At 37.1% G+C, this 21,676-nt stretch overlaps 1 protein-coding gene across 1 annotated transcript in view; it reads right to left on the bottom strand.

Moving 5' to 3' along the window:
• baiap2l1a (BAR/IMD domain containing adaptor protein 2 like 1a) overlaps positions 1–21,676 on the bottom strand; it is a 49,609-nt gene that overhangs the window by 18,636 nt on the left and 9,297 nt on the right. The window contains exons 4-6 of the mRNA XM_007251186.3: positions 4,906–4,967; positions 285–356; positions 53–187 (exon numbers count right to left, since the gene is read on the bottom strand). Coding sequence (XP_007251248.3) covers positions 53–187; positions 285–356; positions 4,906–4,967 — 269 coding nt within the window. The remainder of the gene's footprint in view (positions 1–52; positions 188–284; positions 357–4,905; positions 4,968–21,676) is intronic.

Below are 21,676 nucleotides of genomic sequence, written 5' to 3'. Positions count from 1 at the left end.
GATAAAGTGGCTCTTAAAAGAAGTGTCTTAATCAGTAGGAGAAAAACCTCACCTCATTCTCCTTGATCTCATACTTGCTGGAATGCTTGCCCTGGCTTTTTCTACGTAATTTCTTCAGATCTGAGTGGGATTTATCCAGGGAGTCTTGCCTCATTTTGTGTTCTGACTGGTATCTTTTGAATGTGGCCTGAAATGCACAAAAGAAAACACACAGTACTTATTGTCAGCACTCAGGAGAAGAGCTAAATTACAGTGTAGCCGTCAACATCACAAACGGTACTCACAGTCATGTATTTGACATCCATGTCTGTTTTCTTCTCCAGTTCTGTGATGAGCTCTCTATGAAACCTCTTGAACTGATAAGAGTAAAAAGCAACTGTTAAAAAGGATACATAAACAGCTGTAACAGTGACAGGGTGTTAAAAGATCTGCATTCCTCATGAGAACAAACAGAGAACAGAACAAAAGGGTTATCTCACCGGTTCACATGGTTAAATATTCACAGCACTCTGTCAATGGGAGTATCTAAGATTAACTGATAAAGGCTTTGTGAAGTACTTTACTGAAGGTCAGGAGCCGTGAAATACAAAATGTTCCAAAATCAATATGTTACATATCACGTAAGACCTTTCTCTCTCTCTCTCTCTGTTTTTTTTTTTTTACAGTGTCATGCAAGTTTGGGCACCCGAGGTCAAACAAATGCCCAGTAATGTAAACAAAGCTAAGGGAGTCAAAGATGAACTGATGACCTGATTGAAAAAGATAAAACATCCTGGGGAAGTTTAAAAAATAAATAAAAATTAAAAAATAACGCACATTATTCTTGTTTTGTACAATTTTAGATGGCACCATATAGCAGTTGGGTTACTCCAAGAAATTTAAGCACTCCTAATTTTTATGAACCTTTCAGATGCTAACTAGCTTCTTGGAGTTAACTAGCATGTTTATAATTATTGTTAGGTGAGGCCAAGTGATGTCTATTTCTATAAATACTGACATTCCTCAATCCAACTGTGTCTAAACAACCAGCAGGCATGGGTTCATCTAATCAGCTGCCTAATACAATAAAATTGCCATACCGTATTTTACGCACTATAAAACACACCATATTATAAGGCGCACTATCAATGAACATCTACTTTCTGGATTATAAGGTGCATTTTAAGCGACAGATGTCATATTTTCCTTCTATTTCAGCTAGTCTCGAGTCTGGGAGCACCTAAGTAAACAAAACTGTAGTTATTGATAAAACACCTTAGACGAGCGCTGGAGGTTTATCTACACAGATTTCTCTCCTGAAAACTGTTTATATGGGTGAGTTAAGCACTCCGTTTACTAACAGTAAGCTTAGATTTCCAGTATTTTAGCGTGCTAGTTGTGGTTAGCATTTTAGCGTGCCAGTTGTGGTTAGCAGCCGCAGTTAGCAGCCGTGGTTAGCAGCCGCAGTTAGCGCTAGTAAAACCCACAAACAGCACTACACTGAGGAACCCTGACTGTTCCAGTAAGCCAGGGCACTATAAGCCAGCGGTTTGTCTCACATTACTTATTTTAACACGGTTAACGAACAGGCTACAGTCCGATATACTCATCTCTAAATGGTGAAAGAGCTAGTGCTGCAGTTAGCAGCTAATGCTAAAAACTAAACTTAAACTCCTGTATAACGCTGTACTTTAGCATAGTAGCTTTACTGCGCTTTACAACCTGACTGGAAGAATTTATACATAGGGCATACCGGATTATAAAGCGCACTGATGATTTTTGGGTAAAAAATAAAATTTTAAGGATTAGGATTTTAAGTGCGAAAATTACGGTATGTGATGCCTACAAAATAGAAGAAAGCAATAATAAGATAGCAAATCTTTCCCCTCCCCTCGTAGATAGTTTCTCAGTTCACAAAGGTAAACCCACTGCCCTGTTTGACTTCAAATTACCCTTAGGGAAGGTTATCAGACTCTGGAGTGTTGGTGCACTTTTCTACTGTGCACTGATACCTACACAAATATGACCTTCATAGAAGAAGGGTCACCAAAAGAAAACCTTTCCAGTGTTCTCATCACAAAATTCAGCACACAAAGATTTTTAAAGGAACATCAAATCAAGCCTGGTACATTTTGGAGGGATAACTATGGGTGCAAAATATCATGAATTGTTCAACTGTTGAGCACAGTGGTGGATCAATCAACCAAGAGGTATAAGAAAGATTGAACTGTTATTATAGGGAATAATGGATTCAATTCATTATTTACCAGCAAATTCTGAAAGCAGATATCACACCCTCTTTATATATATAAAAGTGGAAGATGAATAAAGGATGGGCTTTTCTAGCTCGAAAATAATCTTAAACCACTCTCTGAAAAATCTGTTACCTTTAAGAGGTACAAGCTGAAGATTCTGGGATGTTCCTAACAGTCCTTCAACCTAAACATCATTGAAAAACTGCTGATAGACCTAAAAAGAGTGGTACATGCAGGACGCTCTAAGAATTTTACAGAATTAGAAGGCTTCTGCAAGAAATAATGGGTGAAAATCCTGCCAAACAAGAACTGGAAGACTCTAAGTAACTACATATATACAGCACTGGAAAAAATTGAGACCACTTCAGTTTCTGAATCAGTTTCTCTTATTTTGATATTTATAGGTATATGTTTGAATAAAAGAGCATTTATTTGCAGAAAATGAGAAATGGCTGAAATAACAAAAAAGATGCAGAGCTTTCAGACCTCAAATAAAAAAAAACAAAAAAACAAGTTCATAATCAGAAATCAATATTTAAAAGTTTAGAAATCAATACTTGGCGGAATAACCCTGGTTTTTAATCAGTTTTCATGCATCTTGGCATGTTCTCCTCCATCAGTCTTACACACTGCTTTTGGAAAACTTTATACCACTCCTGGTGCAAAAATTGAAGCAGTTCAGCTTGGCCTGATAATCCATCTTCCTCTTGATTATACTCCATCCTTTTATTAGGCTATGGTAAGTTGAGGTGGGAACAGTTTGACTAGTGGATGATGTAGATGCTTTAACATTTAGATCAACAGTGGCCATGAGAAATTGGATTAATCTAAAATGTTAAAAGCTGTAAAAACCTGAATGCAGAATGTATGATAAAGGTAGATGCAAACTCTGGCATGAAATCAAGTTTAAATCCTGATATTTCAAATAAAAAAAATATGAAATGTCATCCAGATGGCATTTTTTCACATATTTCAAAAAGAGATTCATAGTAACCAGGGGTGCCCAAACTTTTGGATGCCACTTTAAAAAAAAGTAGTACCAATGATCATTCACACGAGCCCAGAAACTTACAGGAAAGGAAAGAACTTACTATACACAAAAGAAAGAAAGAGTATTAAACATGGCTAGTGATTTTAATAATCAAATAATTGAAAACTTGTGCAATAGTAAATTAAATTAATGCTTTACTTTGGTACTCAATGTCTGTTGTTTGGAGAATTGAGCTGAAATACATTGAGCATCAAATGTCTTCAGATAAAACCGGTATTAGTGGTAATATATGAGACTGTAAATGAAAAAGAATGCATGATACAGTAGATAAATAATTAATGGATAGCTGTATTATATACTCATGCCAGGCATCCAGAGAGCAACAGCCATGTGGACTGACTGGAACAGTGCTTAAAACTGGCATGCACCATTATACGAACGTCTACAAGAAACAAAAAATGCATCCCTAATGTGTCTGACTGTAAACTGGACTAGGTCAACAATGCTTTGTTGCTGCCTATATATGTTGCATGTCTTACAAGAAAATAGTCTAAAAAAACCTAGGGATAGGAAATACGGCTATAGTGATAGTGGTATTCTTTGTGATATGATGCAACACTAAAAATATTTTATACATTTGAATAAAATGCTACTGCAACAAAAAAAGTTTTAGAAAGTATAGTTTTAAACATTTAGAAGAAACTAAAAATCTGTAAAAAATTGTCTATTTTGTGAACAGTAACTTACCAAAACCCTAAATTGGTTAACAAAAAAAAAAAAAAAAAAAGACAAAATTTGTCTCTTGAATTACCAAAATACTAAACTACTGCATATTTACTGCATGCATATAAACTGCCATTTATTTACAGTAAGCTTAGATTTCCAGATTTCCACTAAGGCTGGGTGCAGCAGCATTAGCCTTAGTAGCTTACCGCTAGCCACGGTTAGAGCTAGTAAATGCAGCCCAACAGCACCACACTGAGGAACCCTGAGTGTTATGGTAAGCCAGGGCGATATTAGCTAGTGGTTCGTTCCATATAGCTTGTTTTAACACGGTAAACACACAGGCTACATTCCTATATACTCGCCGGATTATAAGGTGCACTGACAATTTTTGGGAATTTTAATTCCGCTTTACAAATAAAATAAAAACAAAAAAAAATTGACTGCTTTAAATACAAAATGCCAGTAATAACACAATATGGACTTCTATCATTTAAAATATTATAAAGATATTATTGTGCACAATATGATACGGCACATCCCTCCCGACAGGGGAACTATAGATTTCTCAAAACTCATCACGAACCGACAACAGACAGCTATACTCAAAGCAGTGGAAGTTTCCCTGGAGGGCTGATAACCCAGTGCTGCCAAACTAAAGTGAGAACAACTTTTCACTTAAATCAGTCAATTAGAGTTCACCCTGCCCTTTCACTACTGACGGAAGACAGAAACAGGTGAGAAAAAGATGAAAGGAGTGGACCGTCTCTGAAGTGTGAAGGTGCTATTCTGAGTGTAATTCGATTCTCAGTGGTGTGTACATGTGTATTCTGAATGCTGGGGCCTGCGGTGGAGAGCAGGCAGCAGAGTCAATAGCACAGCCAGGGAGGAGGAAAAAGAAATTGAGGCAGAAGGAAAGTGAAGTAGCTCTTGTACCGAGCGATGCTGAATACTTACAGACTCCTCCAGCTCCAGCTGGACCTTCTTATGCACTTCAGATATGTCCATCAGGACCACTCCTGTAGAGAGAGAGAGAGAGAGCGAGAGAGAGAGAGAGAGAGAGAGAGAGAAACACCGGCTCAGACATGCAGCAAACCCCATTTTAAGCAATTCCCCATTTCAAAACATGGAAAACATGTTTTGAATGCACAGTTTGTATAAAAATTGATATATAATGCAATGTTTAATAAAGTCGCTGAACGTGGACATTTGCATACTTGTTCCAAATATACAAATCAGCATCCAGGACTGATTCTGTGCTCAGTTGGGGGGTGGCTCATTGTCATTCATTTTCTTTTACAAATAAGAATTTAATTTGATCTTGTGGATCAACATGTGCAGTTCTGAACATCACTTGTATGCAAAAGTTTATTTTTGCAAAATGTTAGGACCTAGGTTCCTTGTTCTATTTCTTTTTCTTTTTTTTCTTGGACAGAAACACTCATACAGCAAATAACAGCAATTTCTAGGTCAATCATGGACTGTTTCCACACCAGAGTCCTCTTGAAGTGTATCCCAGTCAACAGAACTGGAAAGGACCAAAAACTGGTCTGTGAAAATCACAAATATGAAAATGCCATAGGAGAATTTGAGTTTAATCAAAATGCTTAACACAATTTGACCTTTTGCAAAAAAAAAAAAAAGTGTTAAATTTGAAAAGTGTTAAATTCTAAAATACAACATGATAAAACGTATATTCTTTAATTTACAACACCCAATGGTTTCAGATGCATTCAGAACTCCCCCCTTCACAGTTTAACTGTGAAAAATGCTCTACAAGCTACACAACAAAGCAAACGGAGAAAGTAGAATCAACCTGCTGGTCACCTCAAATTCAGTTACTCAAACCCAGTCCGTGGATATCATTACAGCTATGCTGTTTAAGCACACATATAGGTTTAAAATGTGGGCATAGCATGTGCTAGTCTTCATCCTTCTGGTGTTGGGGAATTACTAGTGATAGGGGGAGTCCTAAATAGTGAGTTGGGTAATTGACCTTGTAAATTAAGAAGAAAATAATAATAAAAAATAAATAAATAAATAAATTATAAAAAATAAAAGTCCCGGAATGAAACATTACTAAAGTAATGGTCTTTTCACTCAAAAAAAAGCTGCAAAAAGGCAGACCATTATTTTTATTGTTTAGCTGTTTCCTGTAGAGCTGTAGAGAAATGAAGTAGGACAGAGAAGGAAGACAAGCTAAGTTAACGGCTTTGCTCTCACATTCTCAAATTTCACATTTATATATTACCATTACATTCTTGGTGCAGTGGGAACAACGGTTTAGTGATATGTACAGCATAACAGTGTTGACATAGTTTTAAATCTAATCATGATTCTTTTTTTTTATTAATTAACAATTTTTAATGATTTTTTTTTTTTTTTTTTTTTTTTTTTTTTTTGAATGTAAACATGTATTTTATTAAACAGACGGTTATGTCCCTGTATATTGAATCATTTATTAATACATTTACATCATTGCAAAACATTGTTCAGATACTCACAAAGTGAAGCTATATATGGTTTTGTCACTGTTTTTTTTTTTTTTTTTTTTTTTTTTTTTTTTTTTTTTTCAATTTTTTATTTTTCCAGTGTGTACATATTTAAGAGGCGTCATTGACAGTTTACATTTTCTCATTCTAAACATTGATTACACATCTGCTCAATTATACACCAAACAAACATGTACAGGGCAAATTTCTTGGAGGATGCCTTAAATTATAGTAATACATCAAAGAAAACATAAATGAGAGTTCTGAATAGTAATTTATTCTAATTGTGTTTCGATAAAATCTGGTCTTGTAGTCTTCATGTAAGCTGTCCATTTTGACCATAGTTTTGCAAATTTTGGCATCTGAATCCTGATAGCAAATGTAATTTTCTCCATTATGTAAATTTGGTTGACTATATTTATCCATTCTTCCATTACTGGGGGATCTGGTGTACGCCATCTCTTTGTTATGGCTTTCTTACTGGCAATCAAAAAAATATTCCAGAGGTATCTGTTTGATCCTATTACTTGATGATTGATCTCTCCTAAGAATAAAATATTAAATCTAAAGTTAATTTCCAAGTTCAGTATTTCTTGTAGTGTACTGTGCAAATCAGACCAAAAAGCCCCTAATTTTGGGCAGCCCCAAAATATATGCCAGTGACCGGCCTCCTCACCCCCACACAATCTCCAGCAATCCTGGTTCTCTCCAGGTCTCTGTTTAGGTGTAATAAAAAAACGAGTTACACATTTCCACCCAAATTCCCTCCAATTATGTGCACTAGTGCATTTCCATTGTTGCTCACATATTCTTGGCCACCTTTCATTTGAAATAGATTGACAACTTTCTTTTTCCCATTTTTGTTTAATATATTCAGTAGAATTTCCTGTCAATTCCATTAGTCCTTCATACATTTTAGATATTATTCCTGTCAGAGGCTGAGATTGATATGCCTCAATAAATAGTTTTAATATGCTGTCATCAAATGAATTAATTTTAATTGTTTTATTAAAGTAGTGCCGAATCTGAAGGTAACGGTAAAAGTCTTGATTTTCAAGGGAATATTTTTCTTTTATAGTTTGAAAGTCTTGCAAATTATATTTTACCATGATATTGCAGAACGCTGTAATCCCTTTTAAAGACCAGATTTTAAATCTTGTATCTAGTTTATTTGGTATAAAATCAGTATCATAAGCACACCACCGGATTACTTTCAGAGATTCTTTTAAATTGTATTTTTTTGTCACTTTAACCCATGTAATTAAGGGAGTTTTAATATATGGGTTTTTTATATTTTCAATTTTGTTCTTGGCCAATTCCCGATCCCCCAGTAGTGCCTGGATTGGTGGGTCTTTTATAGTTGAGGCCTCTATGTCTTTCCATCTTGCTGTATAATTGGGGTCACACATATAGATTAGTGGCCTTGTCTGTGAGGCGAGGTAATATTTTTCCAAATTTGGTAATGCCATTCCTCCCACTTTTTTAGGGAGTTGTAAAGTACGGAGTCGAATTCGTGGTTTTCGACCTTGCCATATGTATCTGGAAATAATCTTGTCCCATTCTTTAAAAGTATTTGCAGGGATTCCAATTGGTAATGCTTGAAAAAGATAAAGAAAACGAGGAAGTATGTTCATTTTAATGGATTCCACCCTAGAAATAAGGCCAAGAAATGGAATCACATCCCACCTTCGGATATCTGATTTAATTCTGGCAAAGAGGGGTCCAAAATTTTTCTCTGACAATTGAGAAAGGTCTTTGGGTAAGTTAATTCCTAGATATTTTATTGAATCATTATCCCATTTGAGATTATAATGTTGTTTAACATATAATGGAGGAATATAGTTAAAAGACAATACTTGGGTCTTTTGAATGTTTAATTTATATCCTGAAAACTTAGTATAAGCATTTATAACTTTCATTAATTCAACAAAGGAGTTAGATGGATCACTCAAAAACAGCAAGACATCATCTGCATAAAGTGCTAGTTTATGTTCTTTACCCATCACAGTAATTCCTTTTATGGTGTGCATTTGTCTAATCCACTGGGCTAGAGGTTCTATATATAATGCAAAGAGAGATGTAGACAGGGGACAGCCTTGTCTCGTACCCCGTTCCAGAACAATAGTTTCAGACAGGCTACCATTTATCTTAATACGAGCAGTTGGTTTGTAATATATTGTTTGTATACTTTGAATAATTTCTTCGTCAAACCCCAGTCTACTCAAAACTTTATACAGAAATTTCCAATCAACAGAGTCAAAAGCTTTTTCGGCGTCTAAACTCACCAAAGCAGCCGTGGAGTTATGTTGCTTAATATGGTCCATAATATGCAGGGTGCGTCTTATGTTATCATGTGTCTGCCTGTTTTTTATGAATCCTGTTTGATCTTTATCTATAATCAGAGGTAAAATATTTTCAAGTCGTTTTGCTATTATACTTGTATATAATTTATAATCAACATTAAGGACCGAAATAGGGCGATATGATCCACAATCAAGCGCATCTTTTCCCTCTTTTGGAATTACAGAAATGATTGCCTCCTTCCATGAAGGAGGCATTTTCCTCTCTATCAATGCTGAATTAAATACTTCAAGCAGGTATGGCACTAATTCAGCACGAAAAACTTTATACCATTCATTTGGAAACCCGTCTGTACCGGGAGATTTGTTTGCCTTCAAACGCGTGATGGCTGCTTCTAACTCTTCCTTTGTTATTCGGGACTTTAAGTCATTATTCTGTTCATCAGTCAAGGTCGGTAAGTCATGTGATTTAAGAAATATCTCAATCTTTTCTTCGTCCTCAAAACACTGTTGCGAATATAGTTTTTCATAATATTTTTTAAAAGCTGTTTGTATTTCCTCACATTTACAGAGCACAGTTTTAGTTTGTGGGTCTCTTATCTTATATATGGTGCTGTCTGCCTGTTGCTTTTTAATTTTTTTTGCTAACAATTTAGCTGACCTTGTACCTGCTTCATAATATTTTTGTTTTGTAAATATTATATTTTTTTCTATTTCCTGAGTATACATTATGTTTATTTCATTCCTTATTTTAAGAATTTCTGTCATGCAATTTGGATCTAGTGTTGCTTTATGTTTAATTTCCAATTCCTTTAGTTTAGCATTTAATTCGGCCAATTTTGATTGCCTTATCTTCTTCTTAAAGGAACAATAACTAATCATTTTACCCCTAAACACAGCTTTTAGTGTGTCCCACACAAACTCAGGTCCCACTTCCCCATTATCATTTTCTTCCAAAAACATTTTAATTTCTTGTTTCATTTGGTTTATAAATTGGGGATTATTTAGCACACTAGAATTTAATCTCCATGTTCTATTTCTTTGAGTATTTCTGAGCAATACAGACATCGAGATTGGTGCATGGTCAGAAAGGTCTATGGTTCCTATTTCACACCTTAACATTTTATGTCGTTCCTTTTTATAAGTAAAGAAATAGTCAATTCTTGAATACATTGAATGAGGAGATGAATAGTGAGTATAATCGCGTCCAGTTGGGTAAAAATCCCTCCACAAATCTATTATTCCTAATTCCTCCATTATAAGTCTGACTCTTTTTTGTAATAATGTTATTTTTTTAGGCGACGTATGTGATGCGTCCATTTTCGGATTAAGGTGAATGTTCCAGTCACCTCCACATATTAATACTCCTGTAGCCTCTGCCATTAAATCAAACATTTTCTGATAGAATTTTAGGTTGCTGCCCGGAGGAGCATACACGTTCAACAGTGTTATTTCCATCTCATCCACCCTTCCCGAAATTAAAATAAACCTGCCTTCCTTGTCTTTAGTCGAACTAATTAACTCAAAAGGTACCTGTTGTGATACCAATATAGCTACGCCCCTTCTACTCCCCGTTTTGTATGAAGAGAAAAATACTTTGGAGAAACCCATACGTTTTAACTTTTCGTGTTCCAGATCACTCAAATGAGTTTCTTGTAAAAATACCACCGATGCCTTTTCTTTCTTCATTTTAGACAGAATTTTGCTTCTCTTAATAGGATTTAACAGACCATTTACGTTAAATGTAATTATTTTAAGTTCTTCATAGGTCATTTTGTTTGTCCCATGACGTCACATACATTCCCTCTCCATAGAAAACGCTAACATTTAAACCATTAGGCATCCTCCTGATCAACATAAACAATTGAAAACTATTAACAATTATAAACACGAACAAACTGTTCATCAACAGAACGTTGGCTTCCAAGGTTGAGGTTCGTTTAGTTTGAACCTTCTGAGAGTCTGATGTAAGAAGACCCTCGTAAGGGGGAAAAAAGTCCTCCGTTTTAGGGAGGGGGCCCTTAGTGAGAACTGTGTCGCGTTACTTGCTGCTTCTCTCACTTAAAACAAAATCAGGAGAGACAACGTAGCCTCGACATTTTAAAGAAAGATGGTATATGTAATACAGAAGGGCATAATACTTAAATTATATAACTGCATGTGTTTAGAAAGCAGCAGTTCACAAGATTCACTCACGATCAGGAGACCTCCGTCTGAAACTGTGCAGTTTTTTCTTGTACTGAGGGACTGAGTGCTCCTCTGGTTGCACAGTCAGTTTATCTTTTTTTCGGCGTCCGTGTTTCTCAGCCACCTGCCACACGAACAACTTTTCAATCTCTTCGAGGAGGGTTGGAGGTGTGTGCAGCACCTTCACTGTGAATCCGCGCTTGGCCATATCTCCCGTAGCTTCTGCTGCAGTTTGGTATAGCCTGACCCCGTCCTCGTAGAAAACCCGCAGCTTCGCCGGAAAGGGTGTTTGAAATCTGATGTTCTTGCTCTTCAGAATTTTTTTAGCCTCTGTGTATTCCATGCGTTTTTTGAGGACTGTGGGTGGGTAATCATGGTCAACGAAGAATCTCTTCTCGTCGAGAAAGATCTCCTTCTTTTGCCAAGCACGCCGGAGCACGTCTTCCTTCGTTCGGGCACTCTGGAACTTAGCCACAATAGAGCGGGGTTTCGAGTCACCTTGAGCGGGTTTTGGCGCAAGAGCTCTGTGCGCCCTCTCGATTCGGAGCTCTGTATCATCGGGGTAATCCAACTGGCTTTTCAAAAGAGCTTCCAAAAAGCTCACCATGCAGCCTCCCTCCGCGCCTTCTGGAATACCATAGACGCGGATGTTTTCCCGGCGTGAGCGTCCTTCTTGGTCGAGCAGCCCGGCTTCAAGCGCAGTTTGCTGTTGTATTACCCGCTTTAGAACCGATTCCAAAGAGGTAATTCTTTGATCAGATTCCTCAATTCTGCCTTCTGCTTCGTCTAATCTTTTATTTGTGTTTCCCAACTCTTGTTTTATGTCCGCCAATTGTTGTCTATTGTCGCGTCTGAACTCCTTGATTTCACTCAAAATGCTCTCAAGGCTAGCCCGGGGCTGGTCGGCGCCATATTCCTCGTGTTCTGAGGAGCTGCTTTCGTTAGTTTCCCTCATCTCTGCTTCCATATTTTCCACTGGAAATGCTGTACTTCTGCTTCTAGTGACAACCCCGTCTTTCATACTTCAGAAAAATCTGTTTTTTCGTGAATACTTCGAGTTTTCAGGGTCGTTTTTTTCCAAATTGTCGAGGAGCACGAAGGTTATGCGGCCGTTCTCGGTGTCATGGCGGACCGGAAGCCGATTTTTAATGATTAATGATTTTTTTATGCAGCAAGTTCCTTGTATTTTCAGAGGGGGCAGTAATAATAGTGTTGTGTGGTTTAGGTCTGGCAGACTAGATCTTTTATGACTGTATTATAACATCTCAGGAGGGGGGGGGGGGCGCAGCGCGAGTGAGAGAGACAGAGCGAGTTAGTTAGACACAGTAAGAGGTTTTAGCACAGCGGCAGTGTGTCATCAATTTGAATGATCACTGCGAACATGCTCACCACATTTCTGTGCGCAGTCTCCATTTGTGTGCATCAGGGTGCCATCGTGCTGTACGGGGTTCATGCAAAGTGTCGAAAACAGGCACCGATTTTTTTTTTTAACCATTCGGTACTCGGTAGTGCAGAGATATTCCGGTCGGTGCCTTTTTGGTATGGATTTTGGTACCCTAATAAATTGTGTCCCATGATTTTGCCTCGCCGTAAACAAGCTATAGAATGCTGCACTGAACTGTGGTATATGTGTGGAGACTCCTGCATTAAATGTGTTTGCATATTCAATTCTAGCCAGATGCCACTGGTCATGATCATTACCACCCTATCCATCTGACACTTAATATCAGGCCTCGCTCAAACTCTGATTACTTATGTCCCCTTGCCATGAGCACAATGGCCAGTGTTAAACATCACTCACTGACAGTCCACTATTGACTAACACCTCATCCATCTCTGTAGTGGATATAATAGTTTTTTTGTTTTTTTTTAGAGGCCACAACGATAATAAAAAAGTAATCTGTCAAATCGTGATGCTGTGTATTGTACAGTTTGTCTGAGGTCTGGTTGTAGATGTGTGAAGGATAAAGTAAAATAATGTTGTTTAATGTGTAGAAGTACCATCATATCTAAGCATGACGTGAAAAAGCATGATGTGACTTGCACACACACCAGAAGTTTCAGTTTAGCCAGTGGTATTTCAGTGTGCTAGCAGCACTCCTCCAGCATTGCCCAGGCCACACAAACCAAACCCTAAAGCAAACATACAGCGGCTGAGAGGCGCGAGTCTGCCCCACAGTTTACAACAGGGGTACTGTACACGCACATCGCTGCTCTAATAGCAGCTGAAACATTATTACATGTAAAGGTCAGGAGAAAGCGCTGGTAAATGCAGTCTTTGTAGAAAGATGGGTGTGCGGGCTGCGTGTTTTCACAGCTCCAGAGGTGCAATATGAGATGGTGTTATCTCTACAATAATTACACTTTAGCTTCAGGAACAGGGAACGCGTGGGCAAACCTGCCTCTGTAGCGTGGTAAGTGTGATGAAGTATAGGTCCTGTTTTCATATCTATGATCTAATGGCTTGTTTACACTTTAGAACAACACATGTTTTTATGTTATACTTCGGCCAGATTCCCTTTCCACTATTTACTACAATGCCTCCCCAGGATTTTAGCTGAATAAAACAGGTTGTTTCTGTTACTGTGATTTTAATAGGGCTGTGAGATAAATAGTGTACATTCTGACTGACTGTTCTTTATTGTGCCTTTTTTTTAAAAATAACAACATTTAGACCAAAAACACTCAAGAGAACTGGGCATGCCTGAACTGTGGCAGGATGAACAGGAGGAAATTAAATATACACAAATTAAGTATAGAATTATGACCATGTCCTTGTATCTACATGCAGTACCCAGTGCTGCATACTTTATTATTCGCTTTTTTTTACCCTGTTCTTCAATGGTAAGGACCCCAGCAGCAATTATTTGGGAGATGGATCATTTTCAGCAATGCAGCGACACTGACATGAGTGCAAACACAGCAATGCACTGGAGTTTAAGAAAAAAAAAAAAAAAACAGCAGTGCTGTTGGAGTTTTTAAACACCATGTCACTGTTGTACGTCTGAAGTACATGCTTAGGTCGAGAAGGTAAAAAAAAGGCCAGGCTGTTTGCTTTTGCTGTTTTTGAAGCTATATCTGCTATGTGACGAGACACAAATATCATGAGACGAGACGAGAAACGATACTGGGTTCACGAGAAAGAGACGAGACGAGATTTAATACAATTTTAAAGAAAGCGCCAAAAATGAAAAATAGCTTGCAAACTAGAGTTTTATTTGACAAAATCATATAACACAAACGTAACAGACTGGTTTCTCTCACACATTGATTTTTTAAAAAATAGAAATGAGGATAAGAATAAAAAATAAAAATAAAACTTTTCTAGGTCTTATATAGAGCAAACAATAAGTGCAAACCACAAACAGTCATATTAAGCCTATGGTTTGTGTTTTTTTTTCCTAAATCTCTTGTAATTTAAATATGCATAACCATAACCAGTCATATTAAGACTATGCTTGAAGTGCAAACAGAGATAGAACATTTTCTTTTAAATACAGTACAGAGATAGGGGATTAGTACACCTGCCTATGAAACAGTCACGTGTAGGATTTACTTACAGTATTTACGGTTTGTGTCTTGTTGGTCACTCTGTTACTTAAAAGTAGCAGAAGCAGCTTCTATGAATTTTCCTCTTCTGCTGAGAGCTGCTCTCACTGCTCAGCCACCACACTCGCTGCTATCGCTCTTGTGTTGCCAGATCCCTCTTAAAAAGTCCACACTAAACTGTTTCTCGCGAGACAGGTTTAAGCTTGACGAGAAATATTGTCACGTTTTAATCTAGCTACACAGCTGCACCAAGAGATGTGTGGATACAAGAGAGAAGCACGTAGTGTATGAGTAAAAGCAAAAAGACACAAGAATTCTGATATGACCGTTCACATTCATGTTGCATGTCCATGGATCGGATATTTATCCAATTTAAAACCACATATGAAAGTGACTCAAATCTACTTTAAAAAATCGGACTGGACACGTTCACACAGCCATAATAATATCAGATCTGAGCCACATTGAGCAAAAAAAAAAATCTGATTTGAGTCACTTCAGTCTGGAAATGCGAATGTGGCCAAAATGATGGTCCTGAAGAACAGGGTGAAATGAAGATAATAAAAGTATTCCAAGAATCAGAATAGTACATTCTGTAATTATAGGACTATAAAGTGCCCTAGAAGATCAGCTCCATAGATACAAATAAATAATTGGATAATCAAAATATTACTTTGCTTAGTTTTTATATATGGACCGTTCTGATTAAGGGGGGGCAAAGGTGCCTTGTGAAAGTTTAACATTATGTACATATTACTAACTACTTTATGTCAGTAAAGAGATTTTGAAATAATATCTAACACAACTGCAGTGTTTAAACACTAACATATCCTCAGGATGCTGACAAATTGTGGGCTGACTGCACAGTTACACAAGTAGCCGTTTTAATATAATCTCACATAAGCAGGGAGTTATATGCATTCTAATAGCACAAAAAAAATCATATCATATCATATGCATCGGCAGAGGATTTTATGCATTCACCTTTGCACCAGTACTCATCAACTGCATTTTCATGTCCATACTTGGATTATGTAAGCGTATATACGGAAAGAGTTTGTGCTGAATGTGGTAAAGATATCTCTCTCTCTCTTTCTCTCTCTCTGATTTTCAAATGAAATGCAGTCAAATGAGATATGGATGGATCCGTTGTTTGAACTCTATTAAAGCTAATTTATGCTCCACTTATGTATGAAAATGAATACGCCTGTTTCAAACGAGGCACATACTTAAAACACATCCATATTTGTATTTAACACTGAGTATAAATGAACCGTTAAAGAAACTGAAAAGTAATTACTTGCATTTATAGTTTTGAGTATTCCCCCTCTTGTGAAACTAATTTTACTTTAACAGTATTTGACCACACCTGTATAAGTTTTGAAAAGTTGTAAAGCCCTATCCAGATGGGATTAGTTTCTCAGGGGGTCCTGGGGTCATTTTATCTTTTATGGGGGGGTCCTCTGTTATTTTATTTCCATCCAGAACGATCATGTATGCGTTTATATCAGACGTACTCTGAGAAAATCACAGGACAAATTATCTACTGTTTTTCGCTGAACTCCGTGGTCCTCCTGTAATTTAAGTCCCGTCCGGACTGACATCTCTGAGTTTCATCACCTTGCGTTTAATAAAATAGCTATTTATCCACTGCCATGCATTATAATAACACTTTGAGCGCACGTTTCCACGGAGATCCATGTAAACAGAACAGTGAGTGGAAATGGAGAAGCTACTGAACATGAGGTCATGTGACAGAGAAAGACAACAAACCAAAAACTCACTGGTCCACCTGTTTTTTGTTTTTTTTTCAATTGCAGTCCAGATGCAAGTTTTATTGTTTTATCACTGAGTAGAAGTGTGAAATATTTTTCACAGAGGTCCCCCTGAGATACTAATCCCGTCTGAATAGGGCTTAAGTTAGACAAAGGCTAACATACAGAAGTTTGAGCGACTCCTAAATGCCAGTATCAAATGTGTACTGATAATATAACACAAAAGGAATTATAACCATCAGTAGACAGTGCAGTTGGTGGTAATGATTGTGACCAGACCAGCGGCAATTGGTTAGAATTGTCCCTGCTCTGGCAGGTATCACATCCAATTTTAATGCATGGCAAAAGTCATGGGACACAAAGTTTGGCATGTCAGAGTACAATTGCTGTATGTGTTTGCAGGTCTCTTAAAATGTTTAGATGCATAACATGTTCCCACACAGAGGAGGCAGGGAAAAAGAGCATATCTGTCTCTGCTGATTGATATGTGTGTGGAGTCATCCAGAGAGAGTGCGGCTGCCAGCGCCATTGTCTGATTAGCGCGCTCTCAGTCCTGTCAATCATTTCCACAGAGCTAGCGCCGCTCCAGACCATTATTCAAACAGTAATTTCCAAGAAAACAACTCCCCGCTAAACAAAAGCACAGGCACGCCACCATTTCAATAAAGGCCATCAAAGCAACTAATGAATAGCATATCACAATTTGGATCCGAACCCCTGCGGCACACAACACCAGGTGGTTCCACTCACAGATCTGTCTGCTTGTGTATACTCCCACACTAATGCACTGTCGATAGTGCACACTCTGACAACAAGGTAGAAAAATGTGTGTTCTGGGTTCGTCGTGGCTGAACTAACTTTTTTTGACTCCTCCAAAGGTTACAATATTTAAATAGTGAAATGAAATAGTTTGAGTTAGTGGCTACAAAAAATTCTACAGTAAATAACTCATTTCATGCATCTGGTATGAGTTAGTGTCTGGACTAGTGCACTAAAGTATTTGCATTTTTTTCCTTGCACTCCATTTGTAACCACTTGTTGAACCACCTGATTCCACTTGTTTAATCAGCCGGTCTCAGTTTGTCTACAAACAGCTGATCATGTGCTCATGCACGGTTAGAATGAAAACCTGAATCCACACCCTCCTTCTGCAGATAAGATTGTGCAGTATATGAAGTATATATTTGATTTAAATGAGCTGATGCTTGGGTTCATATGCCAGAATGATTAATGCAGTGACTAATAATAATTATTTCATCTCTAACTGATGCAGCAAGTAGCTACGCAAGACCTTTTGAAAGAATTAAAACTTAAGTAATGTTGGAGTGAACAGACTTTGTGTAAAATCCTGTAATATTTCTTTACCACCACAGTCGACATTCTTCTTTTAATACTTTTCGTTTTTAGTATCTTTGAGCTTGTCCAGAAATGCATGTGTACAGCATATGCCTTTTAGTAGGGCACTCACAACAAGTCCTGCTGTATTGTTAACTCCAGTTAACAAAAGTAAACTACACTTCCCAGCTATAGGAGGGAGGTCATAAGCAAAAACTAAACTAAATATTACTCTCACACAGTGTTACTTTTTATTATAATTTTATATTTAAAAAAAAAATCCCATTTTCTCCCCAATTTACATGGCCAATACCCAACCCACTCATTAGGACTCCCCCTATCAGTAGTGATGCCTCAACACCAGGAGGGTAAAGACTAGCACATGCCTCCTCCGATACATGTGAAGTCAGTCACCACCTCTTTTCCAGCTGCTGCTGATGCAGCATTGCTGAGTAGCATTGCAAAGCACTCGGAGGAAAGTGCAGCGATTTGGTCCCGATACATCAGCTCACAGAGGTCTTGTGCTGATCAGCATCACCCTTTGGAGTGATGTGGGGAGAGAACGCCATCTACCCACCCAAAGAGAAAAAGAGAGCAAGGCCAATTGTGCTCTCTCGGGGCTCTGGTAGCCGATGGCAAGCTACATGAACAGGATTTGAAAGCAGGGTCACAGGTCGCAGGTTATAATAGTTAAATAGTTAAAGAGTGGTTTTGAGAGCAGGAGAACCCATTTTTCATACAGAGAAATTGCCCACCACAGAGTCCTGACCTTAATCGCACTGAAAGTCTTTAGGATTTAGCTGGAGAGGTCTTTCTCTGAGAAGACTCTCTCGTCATCAAAATATTTTTTTGCAGTGTATTGCATGAAGTAATTAAAGGTAAAGATGATGATTGTCACCAGTGGCATTCAGCTTGAGTTGTCAGTGGAAAAACACAAGCAAATCCAGCAGGACTCACAGTGCAGGAGGCATATTCCAGCATATGCAGCATATCATTCTTTAGCTTTCATGGGATATTCCAAAAGTCACAGGACACAATACTAGTTTCCTTGACATTAGCTTTAGCATGTCAGTGTATAGAATTTAATTCTAAGACATTTTAGAGCATTTTTACAAGGCGTTTTGAATTAGGCATATTACCAGTAGGTTCATGTTTCTGTACTACTTTATGTTTCTGTTTATTGTTATACCACATTAAGTTGAATTACAAGCAAATAACGGTCAATAACTGTCATTTTTGTAATGAGGACGGACACAAAAAGTAAAAACTTAAGTGATTTCACATTCTATAGATGCTTCTCTGGTTTGAGGACTTCCACACTCCACTGTGTCATTTGCTCATGTCAAGTCCTTACTGGTATTTAAGTCTGGTGAATGTGGTGTCTGAGGTCACATGATCTTATTCACACTTTGACCATCCTGCACTGTATTGTTGCATTTGTACTTTACTGTTTTAGTAAAGCAACAAAAATGGAAACGAGAGATTCAGATATCCAAAATCACTGCTAAACATCAGCATGATGAGCAACGTACATGATAACATGATATCACAGGCAAAATATTTACAGTGTGCATCATGGAAGTGTGCAACATGGATATTTTTTTAACTATGACATCTGATGCAACTGTATTATTTGCATATCAAACAACAAGCCATTCTACCACTGTATACACACATATATATATATATATATATATATATATATATATATATATATATATATATATATATATATATATATATATTACACTCCCCCTTTCTCACAGATCTAATTGTTTTTTAGTAGATTATGCAAAATGGATACAATTATAAATAATAATAATTAAATAAATATAAAGAGTTTATAGTACATGCTAGATTTTATATTCTAGTTCTAGTCTACTATTAAAATTAATAGCTTAAATATGTTGCTCTGTAATAAAACATACCAGCCCTGTTAAAATGCTTACAATATGACGCAAATATTAACATAACTTTAACTAGAAATTTTATACTTTTTTATCAAAGTCTAATTCAAATAAAATGGTCTAAGCTGGCAATATTTGTACTGTTTTTTTTAGCCAGATTAATCACAGATTTTTAATATCAAGTAGATGTCACTGTTCTGGTTATAGGCTGGATATGGTCATTTCTGCTTATTGATATGGTAAATACTGTATGTATTTGTGCTGGACAAAATAGGACCAAAATTTATATCATAATATATTCCTTAATTTCGGTCGATACGATATAATTTCAATAGCAATATAAATACACTGAAGGCCCCAGAAAAACTGCTAAGAATCCCTGCACTGGAAATCATATCACCATTATTTAAACCTTTTTTTATCACAAAATATACCAATATCATGTTATTTTTTAGACTCAGTGTATTGTAAAATAGTGTATTATAAAACACTGAACTGTGTAAAATATTAAAATATTAACATACAGTACATTGTACTTCTGACAAGGTTTCTGTAAGCCAAACAGACTAAATTTATGAAGGTCAGAACGAGCACAGTGAAAGTTGACTAATGAAACACTACAGCACTGAGCTAATAACAGCTATTTCAAGAAATGACAGGGGTATTTGATTTTGAACTAGTCAGGCATGAACAACTCCACCAATTAGTCACATTCTTCTAAATAGACCCTGTCTTACCTTTTACAGACACTGTGACTTTGCTGTTTTCTTTTTTTCTCCCGGATCTTAGCATTTCAGCTCACCTAAAACAACCATCAGGTGCCTCCAGATAAGAGGATTAACACTGACTTCCCTTTGAAATGCCAAGGAAAACCGTAGTTCAGAAAATGGGAGGGGAGGAGGGTCATAAATGTTTGTGAAAGAATTTGGAACTTTTTTTTAATGCCTAAGGTAATTTCAGGGGTTGTAAGGTAGAAGTGTATGACAGGGTCAGAGAACTGGAAATAAAGAGACAGCCCATCACTACAGGACAATTCAAAGCAGTGAGACAATGCGTGTCTCCAGATGATTGATCAAATATTAGACAAAACAATACTGCTAATAAGAATAAACTTAATTCAAGAAATAAAGCCTGTTTCATTTCCTCGTCCTTCGTTTCAGAAGAATGTGTATGCACAGGGAATAGGGCAGGGCCGCCGTGCGCACTCATTGCATTCCAGCCCAACAGTTTCAACTCAGTCTTCCGGCTCAGACAGGTTACTATACTTGTAACCCCACAGTAATGAAGCGCCATGATGGCAATTCATCATGCAGTGCCACTTCACGGAAACACGACGGATAGGAGAAACACAGCGATCAGCCGGAACTGACAGAACAGCAATGATGATTTAACATTAGAGCAGTGTTTTTTTTACAATACTGGTCCTGGAGGCACCCTGCTCTGCACATTTTAGTGGATTTCCAGTTTTAATACAGCCCCCTTCACCTCTGAAAGGACTTGTTAATGAATCGATTAGTTGAATCAGGTGTGTTGGGACCAGGAAAAGCAATAAAAGTTCAGGGCAAGCTTTCCTCAGGACCAGGAGTGAGGAACACTGCACTAGTGTTAAATCACTTCATTAAACTATTATACTAACAAAAAGATAAATAAACCAATGTGTGCAGCTGTTGTTGCATTGACCCTTCCTGGTATGTTCAGCTGTAAGGAAAATAAACAAACAAGCAAACAAATAAATAAAACTTGCAGGTTAGACAGACTGCGTTTTGACCATTTAACAGTAGACAAAAAATAGTACTTTTAACCATTAACATTATCTTTAGATCATTATCTTTAAAAATAAAGGCAATGCACTGTGAAATCACAATGTTTACTTCATACAGACCATGGATAAACTAGAAATTATTATTAGTAGTCAAATAAGAATTGGCTAGATGAGTATGTATCAAACATATATGAACATTAAACAAAAAATGAGTCACTTTTCATTTACATATTCATTACACTAAACTAAGATTATGGTTTTATATACTTATTCAAATGTTTTTCCTCTAAATCTAGTCCAGAGTGTCAACTCAACTATCTGTAGTATCTGTATTGTTCTGTCAAACAAAATGAACAATACTTTCCATGCCATTTCCTTTACTTTCTCCCTGTTTTCTGTACTTAGAAAAGTACAGAAAATC

This window comes from Astyanax mexicanus, chromosome 15, assembly GCF_023375975.1.
Source record: "Astyanax mexicanus isolate ESR-SI-001 chromosome 15, AstMex3_surface, whole genome shotgun sequence".
Classification (NCBI taxonomy): domain Eukaryota; kingdom Metazoa; phylum Chordata; class Actinopteri; order Characiformes; family Acestrorhamphidae; genus Astyanax; species Astyanax mexicanus.
This window is presented reverse-complemented; position numbering and strand designations above follow the sequence as displayed.